The sequence below is a fragment of the Podarcis muralis genome, chromosome 3 (assembly GCF_964188315.1).
Source record: "Podarcis muralis chromosome 3, rPodMur119.hap1.1, whole genome shotgun sequence".
Classification (NCBI taxonomy): Eukaryota; Metazoa; Chordata; class Lepidosauria; order Squamata; family Lacertidae; genus Podarcis; species Podarcis muralis.
The window spans coordinates 29346510-29365550 of NC_135657.1; the positions used below are offsets into that span (position 1 = coordinate 29346510).

General features: G+C 40.5%; 1 protein-coding gene across 3 annotated transcripts in view; it reads right to left on the bottom strand.

Moving 5' to 3' along the window:
* Positions 1–399: 399 nt before the first annotated feature.
* The window catches only part of EPRS1 (glutamyl-prolyl-tRNA synthetase 1), a 39637-nt gene continuing 20995 nt past the window's right edge, over positions 400–19041 (bottom strand). The window contains exons 17-34 of one of the 3 annotated variants that reach the window (XM_077925598.1): positions 18401–18518; positions 17309–17692; positions 15937–16170; positions 15286–15567; positions 14523–14756; positions 12289–12557; positions 11215–11266; positions 10534–10743; positions 10264–10336; positions 9525–9604; positions 8338–8439; positions 7260–7415; positions 6976–7173; positions 5655–5828; positions 4977–5137; positions 3847–3925; positions 1311–1375; positions 400–768 (exon numbers count right to left, since the gene is read on the bottom strand). In XM_077925598.1, coding sequence (XP_077781724.1) covers positions 618–768; positions 1311–1375; positions 3847–3925; positions 4977–5137; positions 5655–5828; positions 6976–7173; positions 7260–7415; positions 8338–8439; positions 9525–9604; positions 10264–10336; positions 10534–10743; positions 11215–11266; positions 12289–12557; positions 14523–14756; positions 15286–15567; positions 15937–16170; positions 17309–17692; positions 18401–18518 — 3022 coding nt within the window. In that variant the 3' untranslated portion in view covers positions 400–617. The remainder of the gene's footprint in view (positions 769–1310; positions 1376–3846; positions 3926–4976; positions 5138–5654; positions 5829–6975; positions 7174–7259; positions 7416–8337; positions 8440–9524; positions 9605–10263; positions 10337–10533; positions 10744–11214; positions 11267–12288; positions 12558–14522; positions 14757–15285; positions 15568–15936; positions 16171–17308; positions 17693–18400; positions 18519–19041) is intronic. The other 2 variants (XM_077925600.1, XM_028724616.2) reach the window with 2 other exon arrangements.

Consider the following 19041-nt stretch of genomic DNA (forward strand, 5'->3'; position numbering starts at 1 on the left):
TTAAACTAAACAAGGTGGCATCCATTGAAGTTGCTTCCAATGAAGATTATGTGCACTAATGTGGTACTCTCCGGATGCTGGATTACAAATCATCCCTGACCACTGGTCATATAGGCAGGTGCTCATGGGAGTTGTAGTCTGGAGGGCACTATGCCGTACACTTTTAAGTTCAAGTTATTCTAACAATTGGTTTTCTAATCTTCTAATACACAATTTTAAAACTTTAAACTTAGCACTCTGTAGGCAGACAGTATCTTCCACTCATGGAATGAAGTGCTGCAGCTCATTCAAGAATGTTGAACACTACAGTATTAATGTGAATTCATCCAACCTTTGCATACGTCATTACCTACCCCACAAACCCATTTTATCCCATAAGCCAAAAAAGAAGCCAAGTGGTAGCTGACAATATGTATTTATTATTAGAGATGTTGTATACAGAAAAGTCTGTGCATCACTGCTAGTCTGACTGAAGGGGCTCTTTGACTCTGTATGGCTTTATTTGCAGCTGTTTTAAAAAGTAACAAAAACGTGATAGGATCTGGGAAGATTTCAGTCTTTATTTCAAAAAGTTGAGGGCTTGAAAGATAAAGAAAATGGTGTTTCAAACTAGCAGTTTAGTAACTACGGCCAAAGAGGGTGTAGAACTTGGCAAGGTTCTTGCCACAGACACATTTTGCTCCGTTCTCCAGCTTACACAGCGGCTTGAAGGGGATGCAGAGACTTTTTGCTCCCATGGATGGAGCACCAGGCTCAAGGTCTTGATCTCTGAAATGGAAAGCAGATTTCCTTTAATGCCCAAAACTGAGATAAATGGCAACGCCCCACAATTGTGCAATAACCAAAGGTATCACATATGACCCAAATGTGAGCCTGATTTGCAGAAATCAAAACACTCTTGAACCAAAGGAATTAATGCTGCGCAAAGAGTAAAGTCAAGGTAGCTATATAGATTTGCAAGAGAGCTGTACAAAGACAAAAGGCTGAGCGTTGACAAAAACGAGGGACAGTCTATTGTCCCATAATTAGTAGGGATGTCGCAGGGCTTCCGGTGAAACATGAACCAAAGGGTGTCTTGGCACCTTAATACAGATCATGGTCTTCCACTGTAAACTGTTCCTCCAACAGGTCTAGAATAAAAGTGCTTTCCCTTTTAGAAAAATTACACTTCTTGGTTAGCTGATTCTTTAGCATGGGGCCCCATAACATCTACTACAAGGACCAATTCCTATTTTTGTCAGAGCAAGTGTGCATCTCTATTGGTACTTATGCATTTGTATAGTTATGTCTATACACAAACATTTATTTACCTGGCAGTTGTCTTTTTGATCCAGTCCTCACAATCTATTTCACCACAGAAAGGAATCTGCACTATCTGAAGTCAGAAAGGAAAATAAACATTGTTGAGGTTATATAATTAGTCTTAATTAATGTCTTATATATTGAATAAAACTTGTCTGTTCCATTTTACAAGGGGAAATAGCTGAAATGAGTCTAACAGAAAGTAGTATAAAACAAAAAAAATTCCTTCCAGTAGCACCTTAAAGACCAACTAAGTTAGTTCTTGGTATGAGCTTTCGTGTGCATGCACACTTCTTCAGATACACTGCATGCACACGAAAGCTCATACCAAGAACTAACTTAGTTGGTCTTTAAGGTGCTACTGGAAGGAATTTTTTTTGTTTTGACTATGGCAGACCAACACGGCTACCCATCTGTAACAGAAAGTAGTATAATGTTCATGTTTTAGCTGCCCTGAGAGAAGTCAGTCTGATGATAGGATTGAAAAGCCTTATGATCTTTATATTTCACTACAAATAAAATTTCACTCCCCTGCCCCTCTGGCCTAAGATTTGTGTGTACATTCAACACACTGGCCCCGGTAGAGAGCTTCTTGAAGGTGAATGTTAGCAGAATCTGACTGGACTTTTAAAAATATCTTCAAATTAAGATAGAAAGTCGCCCCTTAGTGGTGCAACTGAGTAAAACACCACTTAAAGCCAGACGATGTAAGGAAGGACAATGTCATTAGAACTTATTCTGCAAACAATTCATAGAAAAAAGTCCCTAACGTATTTCCTTGAAGTGAAAATTTGAATGCCATGTTTTCTCTCCAGAAGTCATTGATTAATTGAATATTTTAGCTTTCATGTATTTTGCCAGAATTTCACTCTCCTAGATCCAGAAGCCAACATATTTTGCAAAAATGCACACAGAAGTGCTCCTCTCAAAGGGAGAGAGGTGCATGTGTAGGGAACTCACACCCCCAAGAGATTATTGGACTGGCATGTTAAACTGAATGACATGCCCTGGTCTGCAGAACCAGAGGAATAACCATTATGAGTTCTTGAACTTCAAGTGACGTGTTCGCTTTTCAATAAAGAATTGTTTGTTTTCCAAGCCATAAAGGCTTTACAGGCATTTGCTACATTTGAAATTTAACATAAACTAAGCCCAGCTTCAAGAGATAGCACATACAGCACGTAGGAAAGTTAATAATTTCTCATAATTCAGCATTGTTTGAGTGATTAAACTTCATTCTGACTCCAACTTTTAGAAAAGAAAGAAATTGATTCAAGCTTGAAGCACACATTAAGGGAGCCTGTTATTCTTCTAGGAAACATGAATATGAAATGTGTATAGTTTGCAGGATTTTGTTCCTCTCAAGAGTGCTACAATGCGAACAGCAGCAGCACCAGATCACATAAAGGCCTTCAACTTGGACTCAATGGCACTGGACTCAATGACACTCCTGACCCATGGAAGAAAAAAGAACAGGATGGAAAATGCTAGGCCCTAAAACCTAATTTAGTTTATGACAAACAGCAGCAGGATGCATAAGTTGTATCTGTTTAAATAAATTCCACAACGTAAGCCAGCTGCTTGTTTTGAAGGAGGCATGTTGGGAAATGACTTATCTTTAATAAATGTTATTAAAAATAGGTCAAAGCTATTCGAGAATAATTCACACGAATCAAACTCTCACGTAAAACCAGTAGCCAGAGCACAAAACACTCCTGTGGCAATCTAAAATACTTTGCTGCAATTAAAGGTGCTTCATTGCACCTTCATATCAATTCCAATAACCTCTTGTCATCCAGCTTTTCTGCATGTACTTGTTGACCTCTATTTAAATCAGATAGAAAGAGTTCTTTGACGCAAGCAATGTGTTCTTTGAACTGACAAGACTAGTTATATTGTTTGCTAATTATTTTACGGTTACTTGTAATGAATTGATTACAGTATCTGATCTAGAATTCAACTTGATACTATTTCTTAGAGATGGCATGGCTATTTTCTGCTGAAAAAGCAGCACAGCTGAATAAGTGTCACAGGGAAGGCAGCCTTCCACCTTTACTACTGTTTTTAAAGACATGGAGAGGCATCTTTTTCACATACTGCAATGGACATACATAGATGTCCCATAGCCTTGATGGAGGGTGAATGGGTTATGAGAGCTGACCACAAAGGAAAACGTTCTGCAATGGCAGCTGCAATTAAATAAGCCAAGAGGTTAAAGCTTTTAAAGAACTACAGGCTCCACTACATGTCTTAAAATTGCAAGCATTATTCCCAAGGAATGTGATATCGATTTAACATTGGCATTTTTTGAGGTTGCAATTATTCTTTGAGACTCCTAAGAAACTCTCATGGTTTAGGCCAGTACAAGCTGCTAATCCTGCAATCCCTGAATAAATTTGTGTTGCTCAATTGTGCCTTCACTTGCAAAAACAAAACTTGCAGCCTATTCTTATGAATGCTTCCTTGAAAGATAGCCACACTGTGTTCATTAAGGCTGTAAATATACACTGGATTCCAGTCTTGATCATGCTGCAGATTTCTTACCTTTCCCGAATCAAGTGCAGTCTGAAACTCTTCCATTGTATTGGCCACCACCATATGATTCTTTAGGTCTTTAGAAGCTCTGAGAAAGAGCAGAAATTCAGTCAATATAAGCTTTTACTTATTGTTTAAAAAAACTCTTAAACCACAGAGCCAGATCTTTAGAATGCATCTGAATTACATCCCACTAATTACATTCCAGTTTTTGTCCACACAGCAGTCCAAACGATGGTTAGAAACATGCTTAGCTGCAGTCAAAGGTGGGATATAAAAGTGCAATAGGCCAAAGTACTGTGCAACTCATTCTGTGTGCCCAAGGTGACTTTGGGCTTCTGTGCATCAAACCTTCAACGCACACCACACCTCTTATGAAAATGAGGGGAATTTGTGACTGTGTTATATTCACAAGGCACACCGAAGTCCTTATGCAGACCTAAAGTAGCTCTTGGGATACAAATTTAAGTCCTGTGATATCTCAGTGCAGTACAAGCATTTGGGACTAGAATCCACTTCCAAGAGAAGCTTGATTCCATTAATATAGAGTATGCCTTCTCTGGGTGTCAGGCCATGAAAACTGGTGGAAGAGCAAGCTGAAAGTACAAGGGCTAGTATTCAGTTTAGATGGCATGAGGTTTTTTTGTGAGAAAAGTCAGCATTACTATACTGATGACCTTTTTTGCCCAGCTGGTCAGGCAAAGCAATCCAAAAGATTTTTTTTCGGGGGGTGGGGTGGGGAGTGAATTGAAGATGGACAAATAATCAGTTCTAGAGTCACAGAAGGGAGGAGCTGCATTTTACCCCCTCCTGCTTTCTACTCTGTTTTTTTTTTTATATTATTATTATTATTCTCTTCATTGCTCCCATTTGGGGGATTCACTCAACCATTCCCCACCCCACCAGCTCAACCTATTGGGAAACTTTGAGATCATTGGGGAGGGTGATTCAGATAGTTTGCCATGCATCCATTGCAATCCAGGCTGGGTGGGTAAGTGAAGGTTAATTCTAGTTGTGCCCTGATCCTCAGTTCATTTCCTCATTCCTTTGGAAACCCATGAAACGACAGACAGATGAATGAAACACATAGCATAAGAAGCAAATGTGTCAGTTTGAAAACAGCCTCCCCCAAACTTAACCTGTCAAAAAGGTTCGTCTGGATTTTGTCCAGAACACGTCTCAGCTGGTCCACTGCTTCATTTTCAGCAAAAGTCAGCTTCTCTCCTGTGTCTCGTCTAACAGCTACAAACTGATGATTTTTCATATCTCGTGGACCCACTTCAAGCCTGATTGGAACACCCTAAAAAAAAAAAAGTGGAGTCCATGAACAGAGCATTTTATACACTTCTTTACATCTGTCTACCTTGCTTAAGTGGAACACAAAACTATTTCAGGGAAGGAGCTACCCCTGGTTATAGTCAAGAAACCCAGACTTATACCTGGCAAAAATGCAAATTATTCCACACTCCAGAATAATATAAAACAAATGTGTCACTTTAAACCAAATCTTTAAACTATGGTTTAAAGGTGAAGGCACCCACTGCAGCTATGACAGGTGTTTTATTCCTCTTCTGCTCCTATTGGAGGTTGGATAATTTATTACACAGGCACTCTTGAAGTAGATGAGCTCATCAGAATTGGAAAATAAGGGACAGATGACATGTAGTTAAGGGAAAGTTCATAAGAAGGAGGATCGATTGTCGCTAATATATTGATAACTCCCATTTTCCTCCTGCATATACTACTGAATGATGCATCCAAGGAAAGGCTGACAATGAGGAATCCATCACAGGAGAACAGAACTGAACAACATTTACCTTAAGCTCCCAGTGATTGAATTTCCATCCAGGTGAATAGTTCTCTCTCAAGTCAACACGCGCACGGATATTGGCACTGAATAGCTGCTTACGGTATTCAGCACACTTTGCCATCAGGGCCTCCTTGTCTTCTTCCGAAAGCGAATTGGTGATTCCACAGGGAATAATCACAACCTGAGTGGTGATGCAATGATTATTGAGTTAGGAGCATTAACAAAAATTCTGTTTGCAAGAATTACAATATGTAGGCCCTAAACTTGCAGACTGCTCTTAAAACCATCAGTTTTGAAGCAAAAGGACTATTGAAGCAGTGCCACAACAAAATCAACTACATTAAAATTTTATAAATATACAAGCACTCACTGAGCAGAATTATTCATACACATATTTATGTATTTATTGATTGATTTGATTGTTTCCCAGAACTAGGACTCAAGGCGCTCACAAAAATTAAAATAAACACAGATAAAACACACACAGCTTAAAACATGTAAAAGGTTGCTGTTAAAAAGTAATTAAACTACCTATGGAATTAAAACACATCTATTAAAACGCAGATGGGGAAAACAGTACAGCATACAATTAGGGTACGTTTCCTTAAAAGCAGTCAGTTCCCAAAGAAAGTTTTCAGATGCTGCTAGAAGGACAAGGAGAGAGCAAACACAGCCTCTAGAAAGAGAGTTCCAAAGCTAGGGAGCAGCCACTCAGAAGGTCGTCTCCAAAATGCCCACCAAATGTCCCTGTGAGGGAGGCTGGACTCAGAGAAGTGCCTCCCCTGAAGATTTCAGAACCCAGGCAGCTGCATATGGCTCAGTCCTTCAGAATTAAGGGCCAGTAAATGTGTGTTGGAGCAAAAAAGTGTTGTCGGTTGAGAGTGTAAATACCTAAGTGAAGGTGTCTGCAAGATCTGTTGGGGAGGCTTTTTCATAATGCAGTAAGAATGCCCTCTTTCTGGTTGCCACCCAGTGGACAGAAGCAGGCTGCTGCAACATTTCCCCATCCTCTTTCTATTCCCCTCCACATCTTAAAGATACAGCCAGAGGACATCAGCAGCTGCACAAGCATTAAGATTGTTTGCCAGTCAACTCAGTGACTTGGTGCCAGACTAAGTTAGTTGTGCTTAGGTCTTACGGCAATCTATGGAGCAAGTTAGTCATGACTTACAGTTAAGTTTCCATTAAAGTAATTTAATGGAATCTAAGTGTAACTATCTTAGTCTGGATTCAAAACCCCCACCACCACCACCATTCTAGAAAATAGGAGGGGAAAGAGAGGTGAATTGGCACTAGCAAAAGGTTTGTATCAATGTGATTTTGTTCACCTGAACAGAAGCGACCCTGGGAGGTAGTACTAGACCCATGTTGTCTCCATGAATCATGGTCATTACGCCAATGGTCCGCGTTGTGATACCCCAAGAGTTCTGATAAGCAAATTGCTTCTCTCCTGGTATCTTGGGATCTTCAAAGACAATCTCAAACATCTTTGAAAAATTCTGTCCCAAGTGATGAGAAGTTGCTCCCTAAAAAAAGGCAACAATAAACAAAATTCAGGTAACGTCTTCCTACATATTAATGAAGTATATAAAATGTTTTTATCAGAACATACCTGGATGCCTCGCCCACTGGCGGATATAAATGCCTCAATGGTAGTTGTATAATCTCCGCCTGCAAACTTCTCCTTTTCTGTCTTTCTTCCTTTCACAACAGGAATTGCCAGAAGCTCTTCATACACACGAGCATACAGATCAAGGATCTGTAATACCTGAGACAATAAAAAATAGTTTGTAGAAGTTTAGACTAAGCTATGTGCCAAAAGTATTACTTAACCATTTGGTAGAATCATAGGAAAGCCAAGGATAAATATCAATGGCCTTCTAAAACCCTAATAATTTATGGTGGTTAGCAAATAAAAAATTAGCGTTTACAGTTTAAAGCTCTAGCAATAACCACTGAATCCTATCTAACAACAGATACAGTGGTGCCCTGCAAGACGAATGCCTCGCAAGACGAAAAACTCGCTAGACGAAAGGGTTTTCCGTTTTTTGAGTTGTTCCGCAAGACGAATTTCCCTATGGGCTTGCTTCGCAAGACGAAACGTCTTGCAAGTTCTTGCAAGTTTGTTTCCTTTTTCTTAAAGCCGCTAAGCCGTTAATAGCCGCTAAGCCGTTAATAGCCGCTAAGCCGCTAATAGCCGTGCTTCGCAAGACGAAAAAACCACAAGACGAAGAGACTTGCAGAACGGATTAATTTCGTCTTGCGAGGCACCACTGTAGTGATTCTCGGACATGAAATTAACTGTTGTTTGTAACTATGGTATTTCACTAATTGTGCTATTTCTTTTCTTGTCTGGGGGTTCACATAGTTAATGACACCCAATTTTGAAACACGTAGATTGTTTGAGTGACAACAACAAGCCAATGAAATTCAAATTAATTCTTGTATATCACACCATGAGAAAACAACGTCCAACACGATTTAACACTGAATCTACTTTTCATATAATCTCTCTGTGTTATTAGCCTTTTTGAACATACTGAAGAAAAGAAGCTTCACTGTTTTCCCTCAATTACGCTGAAATACGAAGTGGACTCCCTCCCCCCACTTATGCAACAATTTCCAAATTTCCCTTGAAGTTGTTGGATGGTGAAGAATGAAGTTCGTTTAACTTAATCTGTGCACTGTACCTCTTCTGCTGCCTCTTCGTAGGTTGCAAACGCTGTGTGTCCCTCCTGCCACAGGAATTCACGAGTACGCAAGAAAGGCTGTGGATGTTTGAACTCCCAGCGCTGCAATACAAAACAAACAAAAAAACAAAAAAGAGTGTCATGAAAAGTTAAAGTTATCGTCATTAATGAGCTTGTTTTTAATGTATTATTTAGCATTGCTCAAAGTTCTATTTTTCAATGATGCATTATACTAAATGAATTCAAAGTCATAATGAGTTGCAATTAACGAAACACAAAGGCTAAGGCTCCATCGGTACAATAAACTTTCAACCCCTCTGCTCCCCCTTAATTTGTTCTGTGGTTTCCCAAACCCTCCAGATTAGATTTGGGGATGGCATGGAGCTTGTGCAGGATGGGGTCCCAATGAACCTAGAGAGAATTCCTGTGCTGGCTTCTGCTAGTGCTACCTAGATTTTACATATTGTTAAGAAACCCACTATTCACACAAAAGGAACCAGAGATTATTTAATTGCCATTTGTTTTCAATATAAAAATGCTATATTCTCATATGCTGATTTCTATTATTTCTATGAAGATTGTAAATACCAGTAGGCAAGGATAATTTGCATGATCACAAATCCAGATACAGTGGTACCTCGGGTTAAGAACTTAATTTGTTCTGGAGGTCCATTCTTAACCTGAAACTGTTCTTAACCTGAGGTACCACTTTAGCTAATGGGGCCTCCCTGCTGCTGCATGATTTCTGTTCTCATCCTGAAGCCAAGTTCTTAACCTGAAATACTATTTCTAGGTTAGCGGAGTCTGTAACCTGAAGCGTCTGTAACCTGAAGCATATTTAACCCGAGGTACCACTGTATATCACAATGGCTGTCACAGATCAGGCCTGTAGAGATTCTCAAAATGTGTGCACTACATACCCCATTTTTTTCATTCAACATGGTGTTTGTTAGGATGTGGAAAGCAGCAATGAAGAAATATTCAGAGCATAAGATATGAATCAAATCCCTCAACACAAGAAGTGCCAGGTGAAAAAATATGGCAATTTCTCCCCACAAAGACTATACATTCTAACAACCCACAACTTAATTTAAAAAGCGGGTAGTGGAGATTGCTGATTGATTGATTGATTGAGAATGAGCATATTGGGTAAAGCACAGCAAATATCCAGTATACCTTGCACTTACCACAACATTGCACCACTGATTAAGTTTGATGGGGAGATCCCTGTGTGACTGAACCCACTTTGCATAGGCAGGATACATTACTGCAAAAAAAGGAGAATATTTTCAGAAAGCACGTAGCTACTATGTTAACTATTGGTTTTGGAAACCTGATTTGTAAGAGTTTTTATTCCCATGCATAATAATACCTGTGTGGAGTAAGGGTGACATCCAGTGATGTCAGCCTATTTGCACTTCCACTGGTGCAATGTGACTTGTCCTTCCTACCCTCCCCCTAGAGCCCCACAGTTTGCAGATTGGGGAGAAAGGAGAGGAAAGGGAAATCCCATCCTATCTGCTGGCATGTTGCTGGATATTACCCTACGTGTTGGGCTAATCCTTTATATTTAAAATTTAAATACATGGGAACATGTTGTTCATCTTGTTTCTCTCTTATTTTATTTATTGCATTTTATTCATTGCATTTATATCCCAGCTTTCCTTGAAGGAGCTCAAGGGGATGTGCACAGAAATCCTCACTACAACCCTGTGAGGTAGGTTAGGCTAAGAGTAACTTGGCCCAAGGTTGCTCAGTCTAACCACTACACCACACTTCTTGATAACAAAATACTTGATTTCTCCCCCACTCTACTTGCTTTCATTCATGAGTAGATGAACTTCAGTTATTACAAAAGCCAACATCACTAATTTATAGGAAAGAGGGACTATTTAGCTGTAGTATTTTAAATCTGTAAGGCTGTACCTGTTTCACTAGTAGGACGTACAGCTATTGGTTCAGCCAGCTCTGTTTTGCCAGATCTTGTAACCCAGGCAACCTGAAATCAAGGAATGTAAAAGTTTAGAAAATACTACTTTTTATAAATATATTTCATGTCATTCTTAATAATACGGTGGGTACAACTTTGTTTAAAAAAAGTTTTTGTGACACATGTGAATTCTGTTTATCAATTGAAGCTCATAATTGTAAACTTAAATTCCATACATTATTATTAATAATGTGATCTAAGATTACCTCCGGGGCAAAGTCAGCAATGTGTGTCTTCTCCTTTTCCAACGCAGCCTGGGATACGAACATTGGAAAGTAGCAGTTTTCCACACCAAGTTTCTTGATTTCACCATCAAAAAACTCTTTGATGCTTTCCCAGATGGAAAAAGCCCAGGGACGGAGAATGTAACAGCCACTCACATCGTAGTATTCAATCATCTCTGATTTTGTGATCACCTTTTAAAGGAAATAGCAATGTTTCAGTGTCATGAAAATTGCATTGTGGGCAGCAAGTTTAAAAAGTATCAAACAGAAATAAAATTGAACACATGACATTCAGTGGAAATGAGCACGGAACATTCATGTACGAAAGGTGTTTATCCTTTGTTAGAACCATAAATATCCAAATGCACCTATGCAGAGACCGGTTTGGATGTAACACTAAGGCAAGACATTGCTTAGGGCAAGTAAGCAAACATATGGATCTCAACCACTGTACCCTTTTCCTGTGGCTGCTGCACAGGCTGGGGCTGAGCCATGGTTTGGTTTAGCATTAAATCTGATGCCAAGCAACCGCTTTAGACAAACCAGGAGCTGCAACCAAGGTTCGCCCATGATTGCGGCTTAGCTCCAAAAACTGTTCTTAAGCGTACATTATTTTGAAGACTGTGAAAGAGGACTCCCAGGTAGAACTTGAAATATACTTGCCTGAGAATACCAGTCAGACAGATTCTCTTCCTTCTTAGCCTCTAGCCCCAACCTGTAGTATATTAGAAAGACAGAAACATAATCTTAGCCTCAAAAGCAACTGCCATAATAAAGCAACAGCCCACTTTAAATATTTTGCTGTATTTCAAAAAACTGTTAAAACTATCCAGACATGAATTTAAATGTTTAAACATTTCAATGAATTTAAACAGGCAAATTTATTATATAACGGCAAGAGTCTTCAAGCTGACATGCTCCCTCAAATAACAATACAATTAGTGGGGAAAGAGCATATTAAATGTGAAGGGGGGAAACCCCAGTGAGTGTTCTGGTGGCTCCAGTCATGGTGAGGAGGACTGGAGCACCACTGTGCCACCCTCTGAGTTGTGACGGTGCTGCTCAGTGGGACCTGGATGGGGCACAGGAGCACTGAGCTGATGGTGCCAATCTAGTGCTACGCTGCCCTCACTTGATCCCAGCAAGCAGCCAGGAGGACAGGGCAGGAGTGGTGCCCTACCTTATGCTCCGCAACTGGATAGTTCTCTTTTTGCTCTCATGGTGTCAGGAAAAATACATACTTATGAAAAGAAAAATCCCTTTCCCCTTTCACATTTGCTATTTCTTTCACCTGAAACATCTCCGTGCTTTTGCCAGGCCAGCTTCCTATATACGATTCCTATAAGCCACAATTTTACTCAAAGACTCTCTCCCATGGACTACCACAACCCCAAAGATACTTCTGCTACAAACTTTATTACGTCCCTATTAGCTCCTCTTCCTTGGCTTTTGTTGTAGGCGGTCTGGACAAGGACTGTCTATTTTGTGTATTCTACCCAAAACCTAGCAAACAAGTTGGTAGTGATGTTGCAATAGTTAGAAGGGACCCAAGCCCAACAAAAGAACAGAAAACGGTCTATAACATTTTAACGTAAAAACAACCCAGCAGTACTATAAAGGGTTGTGGGGTTGTTGTTTTTTGCCTTCGTTATCTCCCTTATAGCACAATACCAATTTTAACACTGCATTCTTTCCTTTACCCTGCTGCCCAGACTATATTTTAAGTAGAAATTTCACCTGGTTTGTTTCTTAGGTCCCTGACCATCTCCTGGTCCATTTGAGGATAAGTTGCTGCCACCACTTTGGTCTTTCTGTGATTCTTTCTTTTGGCCTTCATTCTGCTTCTGTTGCTTATTTTGCTTCTCGGATTTGTTCTCTTTCTCTTTCTTCCTCTTGTCTTTGTCTTCTGCTCCAGTTGCAGAGACTGGTTTATAGTCTATTCCCGCCAGTGTCTTGTACTGCGCCTTCAATTGAAGCAGCTCTTGCACTGCAGCATCAATCTTATCCTTGGGGAGGCCACCATTCCCATGGAAACACAGATAACCAAAAAGAAATGAAATAATAGTTAGCTGCATAGAATAGGCAAGGTACATTAATTATACGTACGGGGGAAACCACAGAATGCACACTGAAAGGGAGAAATCCAATGAAACTTCTGCAAGCCGTGATTAGCTGCAAGCCAGCAAAGTAAGATTGGAAAGCAAGTTTTCAATCCTGGTTTGCAAAGCTTGAACCAACTATGCTTTTCTTCTTTCGGCGTCACAGCAAAGTGCAGTTTGGGGGAAAACCACAGTCAATTACTAATCAAGGCAATTTCATGAGAGGTAGAAGCACCATTGTTTGGTGTTAGAACTAAAACTACCCAAATGCTTTGAGACATCTGGCGAGAGGCTATAATCAACATAAAAGCAACCCCTGAAGAGTCCCGAAAGTGGAATCCTCACATTCTGTAGCCAAAATATCTGTACTATTCCTTGTTAGGACATGTAACTCGGTAGTATGGAATATAATTCACAGAAAGTTTCACACTCGGTGCACAACATCATCAGGAAACAGGATCACTGAAACTAAAACCTAAGAAAGGCCTATGTAGTCTAGCATTCTGTTCTCACAGTGGCTAATCAGACACGCCTGTGAAGCCCACAAGCAGGCTGCTTCCTCAATTAGGAATCCAGCAACTGATATTAAGAGGCATAAGGTCTCCAGCATTGTGCAAAACAGAACAATTACGTCAACATACACACCCTCATCTTACAACAATCATATGTGTGTGTGTGTGTGTGTGTGTAGGATATTTATGGATTGCATCGAAAGATCACCAGGGGGCTGACACTAGAAAAATAAGAGGACAAATGTTGAGTCAGGAGCTGAAGTAAAGGTGAGAACTTCAATGAAAGGCAGGAAAAGAAAACTGGAGCGGCTACTTCCCTCAAACTCCTTTTTCTGCCTTTGGCCACAACGTGGCGATAAATGCTCATGATACCCTTCAGAGTGAAAGGAGAACAGGCTGAATTAAGAGAGGAAATATGCTTTTACTTTTTACAAATGCTGCGAAATTCCAGCAATTTCTCCAGATGCATACCTGCAGAATACTTGACACTGAAAAGAGACCATCTTGCAATTGCAGTTCAGGATATTAGCATAAATTTTAAGTTAAAGGAAATGTGATGAGTATCCCAGGTGTGTGACATCATACTGGGTTCATAAGGAAAGGGTTAACTAATTGTAAAATGACTAACCAATGGGAACCCAAGGGGAAGAGTTAGAGTTAGGGTGGTTGAGAAGACAGTCTGGAGTTAGAGAAGAGACAGAGAGGATAAGTCTGTGGGTTGGGCTACTCTGATGTGAGAGAGTGAGAGAATTTGTTAAGAGGAGCCAATCAAACAGTTGAGATAATCAGTCAGAAGGTATTAGGAAGGTTGTTGTTGTTTAGTCGTTTAGTTGTTTAGTCGTTTAGTTGTGTCCGACTCTTCGTGACCTCATGGACGCCAGGCAGTGGCGTAGCGTGGGTTGTCAGCACCCGGGGCAAGGCAAGTAATTTGCGCCCCCTAACCCGTGGATTTGCGCCCCCTAACCCGTGGATTTGCCCTAACCCCAGATGTTGCGCCCGGCCCCCCCCTGCACCCCCACGCTACGCCACTGACGCCAGGCACTCCTGTCTTCCACTGCCTCCCACAGTTTAGTCAGGTTTGGTCAGGTATTAGGAAGGTATAGGCCGGTAAAGAAACTAAAGTTAAGAAACTGACAGGAATATTATCTGAGAAACCATAAACTTGTTAATGCTTATAAAACAAACTTGTTTATTTGGTTCAATTTTAACAACTGTCTGGACTCAGTGTTTTACCCAAGAGTAACAGGTTGGTGACAGCGGGGAAGCGAGCACAGTGGTGGCACAGGGATCAATAGACCGTTAAATGTCCAGAGACCCTGTGTGATTGCCACAACGTTAAACTGTTAATAAGCAGTATTACCTTTTCTGCCTTCTCCGCTTTCAATTTCCGGACCTCTTCTCCTTGGAGAGCAACCTTGTTAAAGAGAGCTTTTGCTTCTGCAGAGTCAGGGCCACTGGTTTCTGTGCTTGCCGGCTGGTTTAAGGCATGTGCCTGAGGTGCTGGTAACTGTCCTGGCTTATAATCCTGACCAGTCTTTTCTTTATATTCCGCTTTTAGGGAAAGGAGGAGTTTTACAGCTTCATCCACTTTATCCTATGGGAAGTATTATTGGGAGAGCATTCATGTCACAATTCCAAGAGTTATGTATGTATATACCTGTAGTTTCCTGCCTGAATATCCAAGGGTATGTTAACAACACTACATTATAGATTTGCAATAGATTTTATATTGGCAGATTCCTTTCTGCTCCATGGCTCCCTCAAGACGGCCTTGTTTCCCCCCCAATGGGATCCAGATATATGGAGAAAAAGTATTAGCAGTTACTGAGGGTTGCATCCAATTCTGGCCAACAAAGTTTTCACCTTCCTCTCCTACTCCCATTTGCCCCAAAAATCTGCTGCAGAGGATCTTCCAACCGTCTGGAACTGATTTTGAGGGTGTGCAGGGGCTGCACTGTTGCACAAGCAGAAGTGTGTTGCATGCACAATATATAACCTTGACTTCCTGGTCCCAAATGAAGTCCCTTGAAAAAACTTCTGCCAAAATCAGTATTATGCACAGCTGATGAACAGAGAAAAAACACAGTTTTGAAACCACATGCATAATAAAACCACTATTCTACCTTGGACACCTTCTCGGCTTTGAGTCTCCGTACCAACTCGCCTTGTTCAACTACTTTATTGTACAGAACGTTTCTGTCTACTGGGCTAGAAGATGTCAAACCATTGCAGGACAGAGGAGCAGGACCAGAAGCACAAGAGGACAGGGAGGAGGAAGAAGAGGAGGAGCAGGAGGAGGAAAGAGGAACTGCAGGTGGATGTCCAGGTTTATAATCTTGGCCTGTCTTTTGCTTATATTCTGCTTTTAGAGCAAGAAGCACTTTCACAGCAGCATCTATCTGATCCTGAAGCAGAGAGATAATACAAGAAACGTATCAGTAAGAATGGAAAAGTTTAATGCAAAAATTTCCAGTTTGAAACTGAAGATTAAGTGGGCAAGTGCAAATGATAAAATGATCAATCTACAAATAAATTTAACTGTTAGCATTTATATCAAAGTTTTGTTCTGCTTGGACAAAATAATAATCTGTCTTGCATGCAATAAGAGAAAATGGAGAGGAACCAAATATTGCTTAATACTTTGCAAAAGTAAAAATAAAAATACTGAAAAAATAGAATACAATTTTTTTAATTTTGTGAATTGCTCAAGGACCTAATAGTGCATCTTAAAAACATAATGTTCAGCACTCTTTCTGCCTTCATGGCCATTATACCTTTGCTGCTTTCTCTGACTTAAGTCTACGAACCACTTCGCCTTGTTCTGCCACTTTGCTGTAAAGAGCTTTGCAGACTACTGGACAGAGGGGCATGGAAGGAGGAAGAGCAGAAGGAGCTGAACTAGGAAGCAAACTCTTTGCCGGGTTTCCAGGTTTGTATTCCTGGCCTGTCTTTTGCTTGTATTCCGCTTTCAGAGCTAAAAGCACTTTCACAGCAGCATCTATCTGATCCTACAACAGGAAGCGAAAGAACAGTTAAAAAGAGAGGAAAAGACAGAAAAGCATGTAGCAAAGTAGATACAATAGTTAGGATGCACATGATCAAGTTGACAAAAAGAAAAAACTAGTAAGAGGCTTATTAGAACCTATCATCACATGCTCTTCACTTAATGAAGCTATTTGAATGTAACCAACAACTAAGGTTTTGCTTTGCATAGAGTGCTCCTTAACCGAAGTTTTATTTGTATTCTATGGGATGGATTCAGGTATGTAATAAGATGGGGTTCGTCAACCTGGGAAGGTAGCCCAGCTAGGAGAAGGGAAACTCTGACCCTAAACCTCTGCTGCCTTGCAGGATATTTCTGGGAGAAGAAAAGGCTAAGGACTAAACCATAGCTGTCAATGTTTCCCTTTTTTTAAGTGAAATTCCCTTATTCCGAATAGGATTCCTTGCAAGAAAAGGGAAAAGTTGACAGCTATGGACTAAACCCTATACAAATCCAGAATGGAGTCCCTAAGATAGATGGATGGTGCCTTGTATGCCTCCTTTCAGCAACTCCTGCGACCAATCTGGTGCCAAATGTATTGCTCTGCTTTCCTTTGGACCACATCAGTGCGACAGAGAGGGAAGTCTTCTTGTTTGGGCGGCCCAGGATCTACATAGAAGCGCAAGGTGCAACACACCAGAGGAGGGGAGGGGGGATAGTTCTTGTCTGGCAAGCTTCAATGCTTGTGCAGACGGAATGTTTGTCATAGTGCAACACTGATCTCCACCCCATCCAGAAAACTGGTGCAATACCCACTTTCACATAGTTCAGCAAAGATAACAGAGGGCCATTATTTTGGGGACGTTAATTGGGGGGGGGCAGAATTAATCACCACCACTTTTAATTAATATTTTATCTTTTGACACTTCTACCATAATGTTTTTTTTAAAAAAAATCCCTTTTCTCTCCTGCCAGACCTATGTTTATCATCCCCAACTTCTCCTGTTCTTTTAAGGTTAGTGGTAGTCCTGCCCAAGGAGTTCTTCTTTGTCTATCTACTTTTATAAATAACAGAAAAGCCAGATCTATCATCCACCTGATAAAAGGTAGCAATGATCACTTCTCAATTCCTTCTTATCCAGGCTTATTCTTCAAACACTAACCTTGGGCACTTTTTCTGCTTTTAGCTTTCGAACCACTTCCCCTTGCTCAGCTACTTTATCGTAAAGAGACTTGCTGTCTAGATGGGTGGCACTGGCAGCCTCACACTTGGAAGGCTGGGCCTGAACTGCAGCGACCGGAGGATTCCCAGGCTTGTAGTCCTGACCCGTCTTCTCCTTGTATTCTGCTTTCAAGGCTAGCAGCTGTTTCACGGCAGCATCAACTTCTTCCTTTGCTGCTTTCTTTGATTTCAATTCACGAACTGCATCTCCTTGGGCAGACACCTTGCTGTAAAGAGCCAAGTGGTCTTCGACTGAAGTAGGGGCTGCAGCAGGAGAAGCGTCAGCCACAAGTGGAGCAGATCGTCCTTTCGGTGCAGTACTAGCCTTGGAAAAGAAGAACAAATGCACGTTTTTACAATGAATCAAACTGGATGAAAGAGAATTAAAACAGTACTGGTGAAGCAAAGTTGGTCAGGGCACTTCAATATGCAAAGACCTACTACAAATGTCTCTTTTATCCTCCACCCAGAACAGGATAGCACCCAATGTTTGCAAAGGAGGAGAAAAACTGAAAATAAACTAAAATAGTGTGTTTTAGTGAATCAACTTTGGTTAGCATAGGTGTTTCCCAAGTCTGATTACTAGTTCTGTGCTGTTTAAAGCCTGGAACATTTTTATAGCAGTGTAGTTTGCCAAACACCTGACCATCTTCACTGCCCTCATCTGAACCCATCCCAATTTGTCTATACAGTATCCTTCTTCAAAGGCAGGGGTCAGCACTGGACACAGTACTCCAGATGAGGTGAGACCAGCACAGAATAAAGTGGAAGTGTTACTTCTCATGACTTGGAAACCATGGTTCTATTAAAGCAGTATAAAACTGAATCAGTCTTTTTGCAGTCAGGTAAGATTGCTGACTCATGTTCAGTTTCTGATGATGATGACTTACATGACAAGACTATAATCCTGGATTTCTTTTTATATGTGCTGCTGTCAAGCCAGGTTTCCTCCATTCTACACCTGTTCTACAGTTATGCCAGGCATCCCAAACATCCTTCTGACAAACAATCAAAATACATTAGGTTTCCTTACCTCTTTCTTTGCTGTTTCTGCCTTGGTTTTCTCCTTAGATCCAGATGTTGGCATTTCTTTTGTATGCCCATCAGGGATATAAATCAAAATGCATGGGGCTTCTTTACAGCTGTATGGGCTACAAAGATTACATCAATTGGTTTTTTCATGATTATCTCCCATTGATTGGCATAATATAGAAAATGTGAATACGACACTTCTAAAATACAAGCATTTAAATTCCAATGTGAGAAAGGGTTAAGCGTGAGCTCAATTTCCCTGCTACATTGATGGGATATGTAACCTAGTCCTATGCATACTTACCAGGCAAATCTCCCATGGTTCAGTGGGACTTACTCCCAGGTAAAGGTGTGCTACAGTGCATTGCTTAGATCTATGTAGTTCTTTTCACACTGATTGTAATTTTATACATATCAAAAGAACATGTATTTGTATAAAAATAAATGCACATATAAAAACTGTAAAAATAGTAATACCCCTAGCTGGACAAACTCGTAGTTTAGTTCAGCATCAGTATCTGCTGTTTGTAGTCTTGCTGCTCTCCTAATGGTATCTGTCTAGCAAAACAGTAACTAATCTGAGGTGTTCCCAAAGATTTTGAACCTCTGATAAAACAGGTTTCTTATTTACAGCATTTTTTC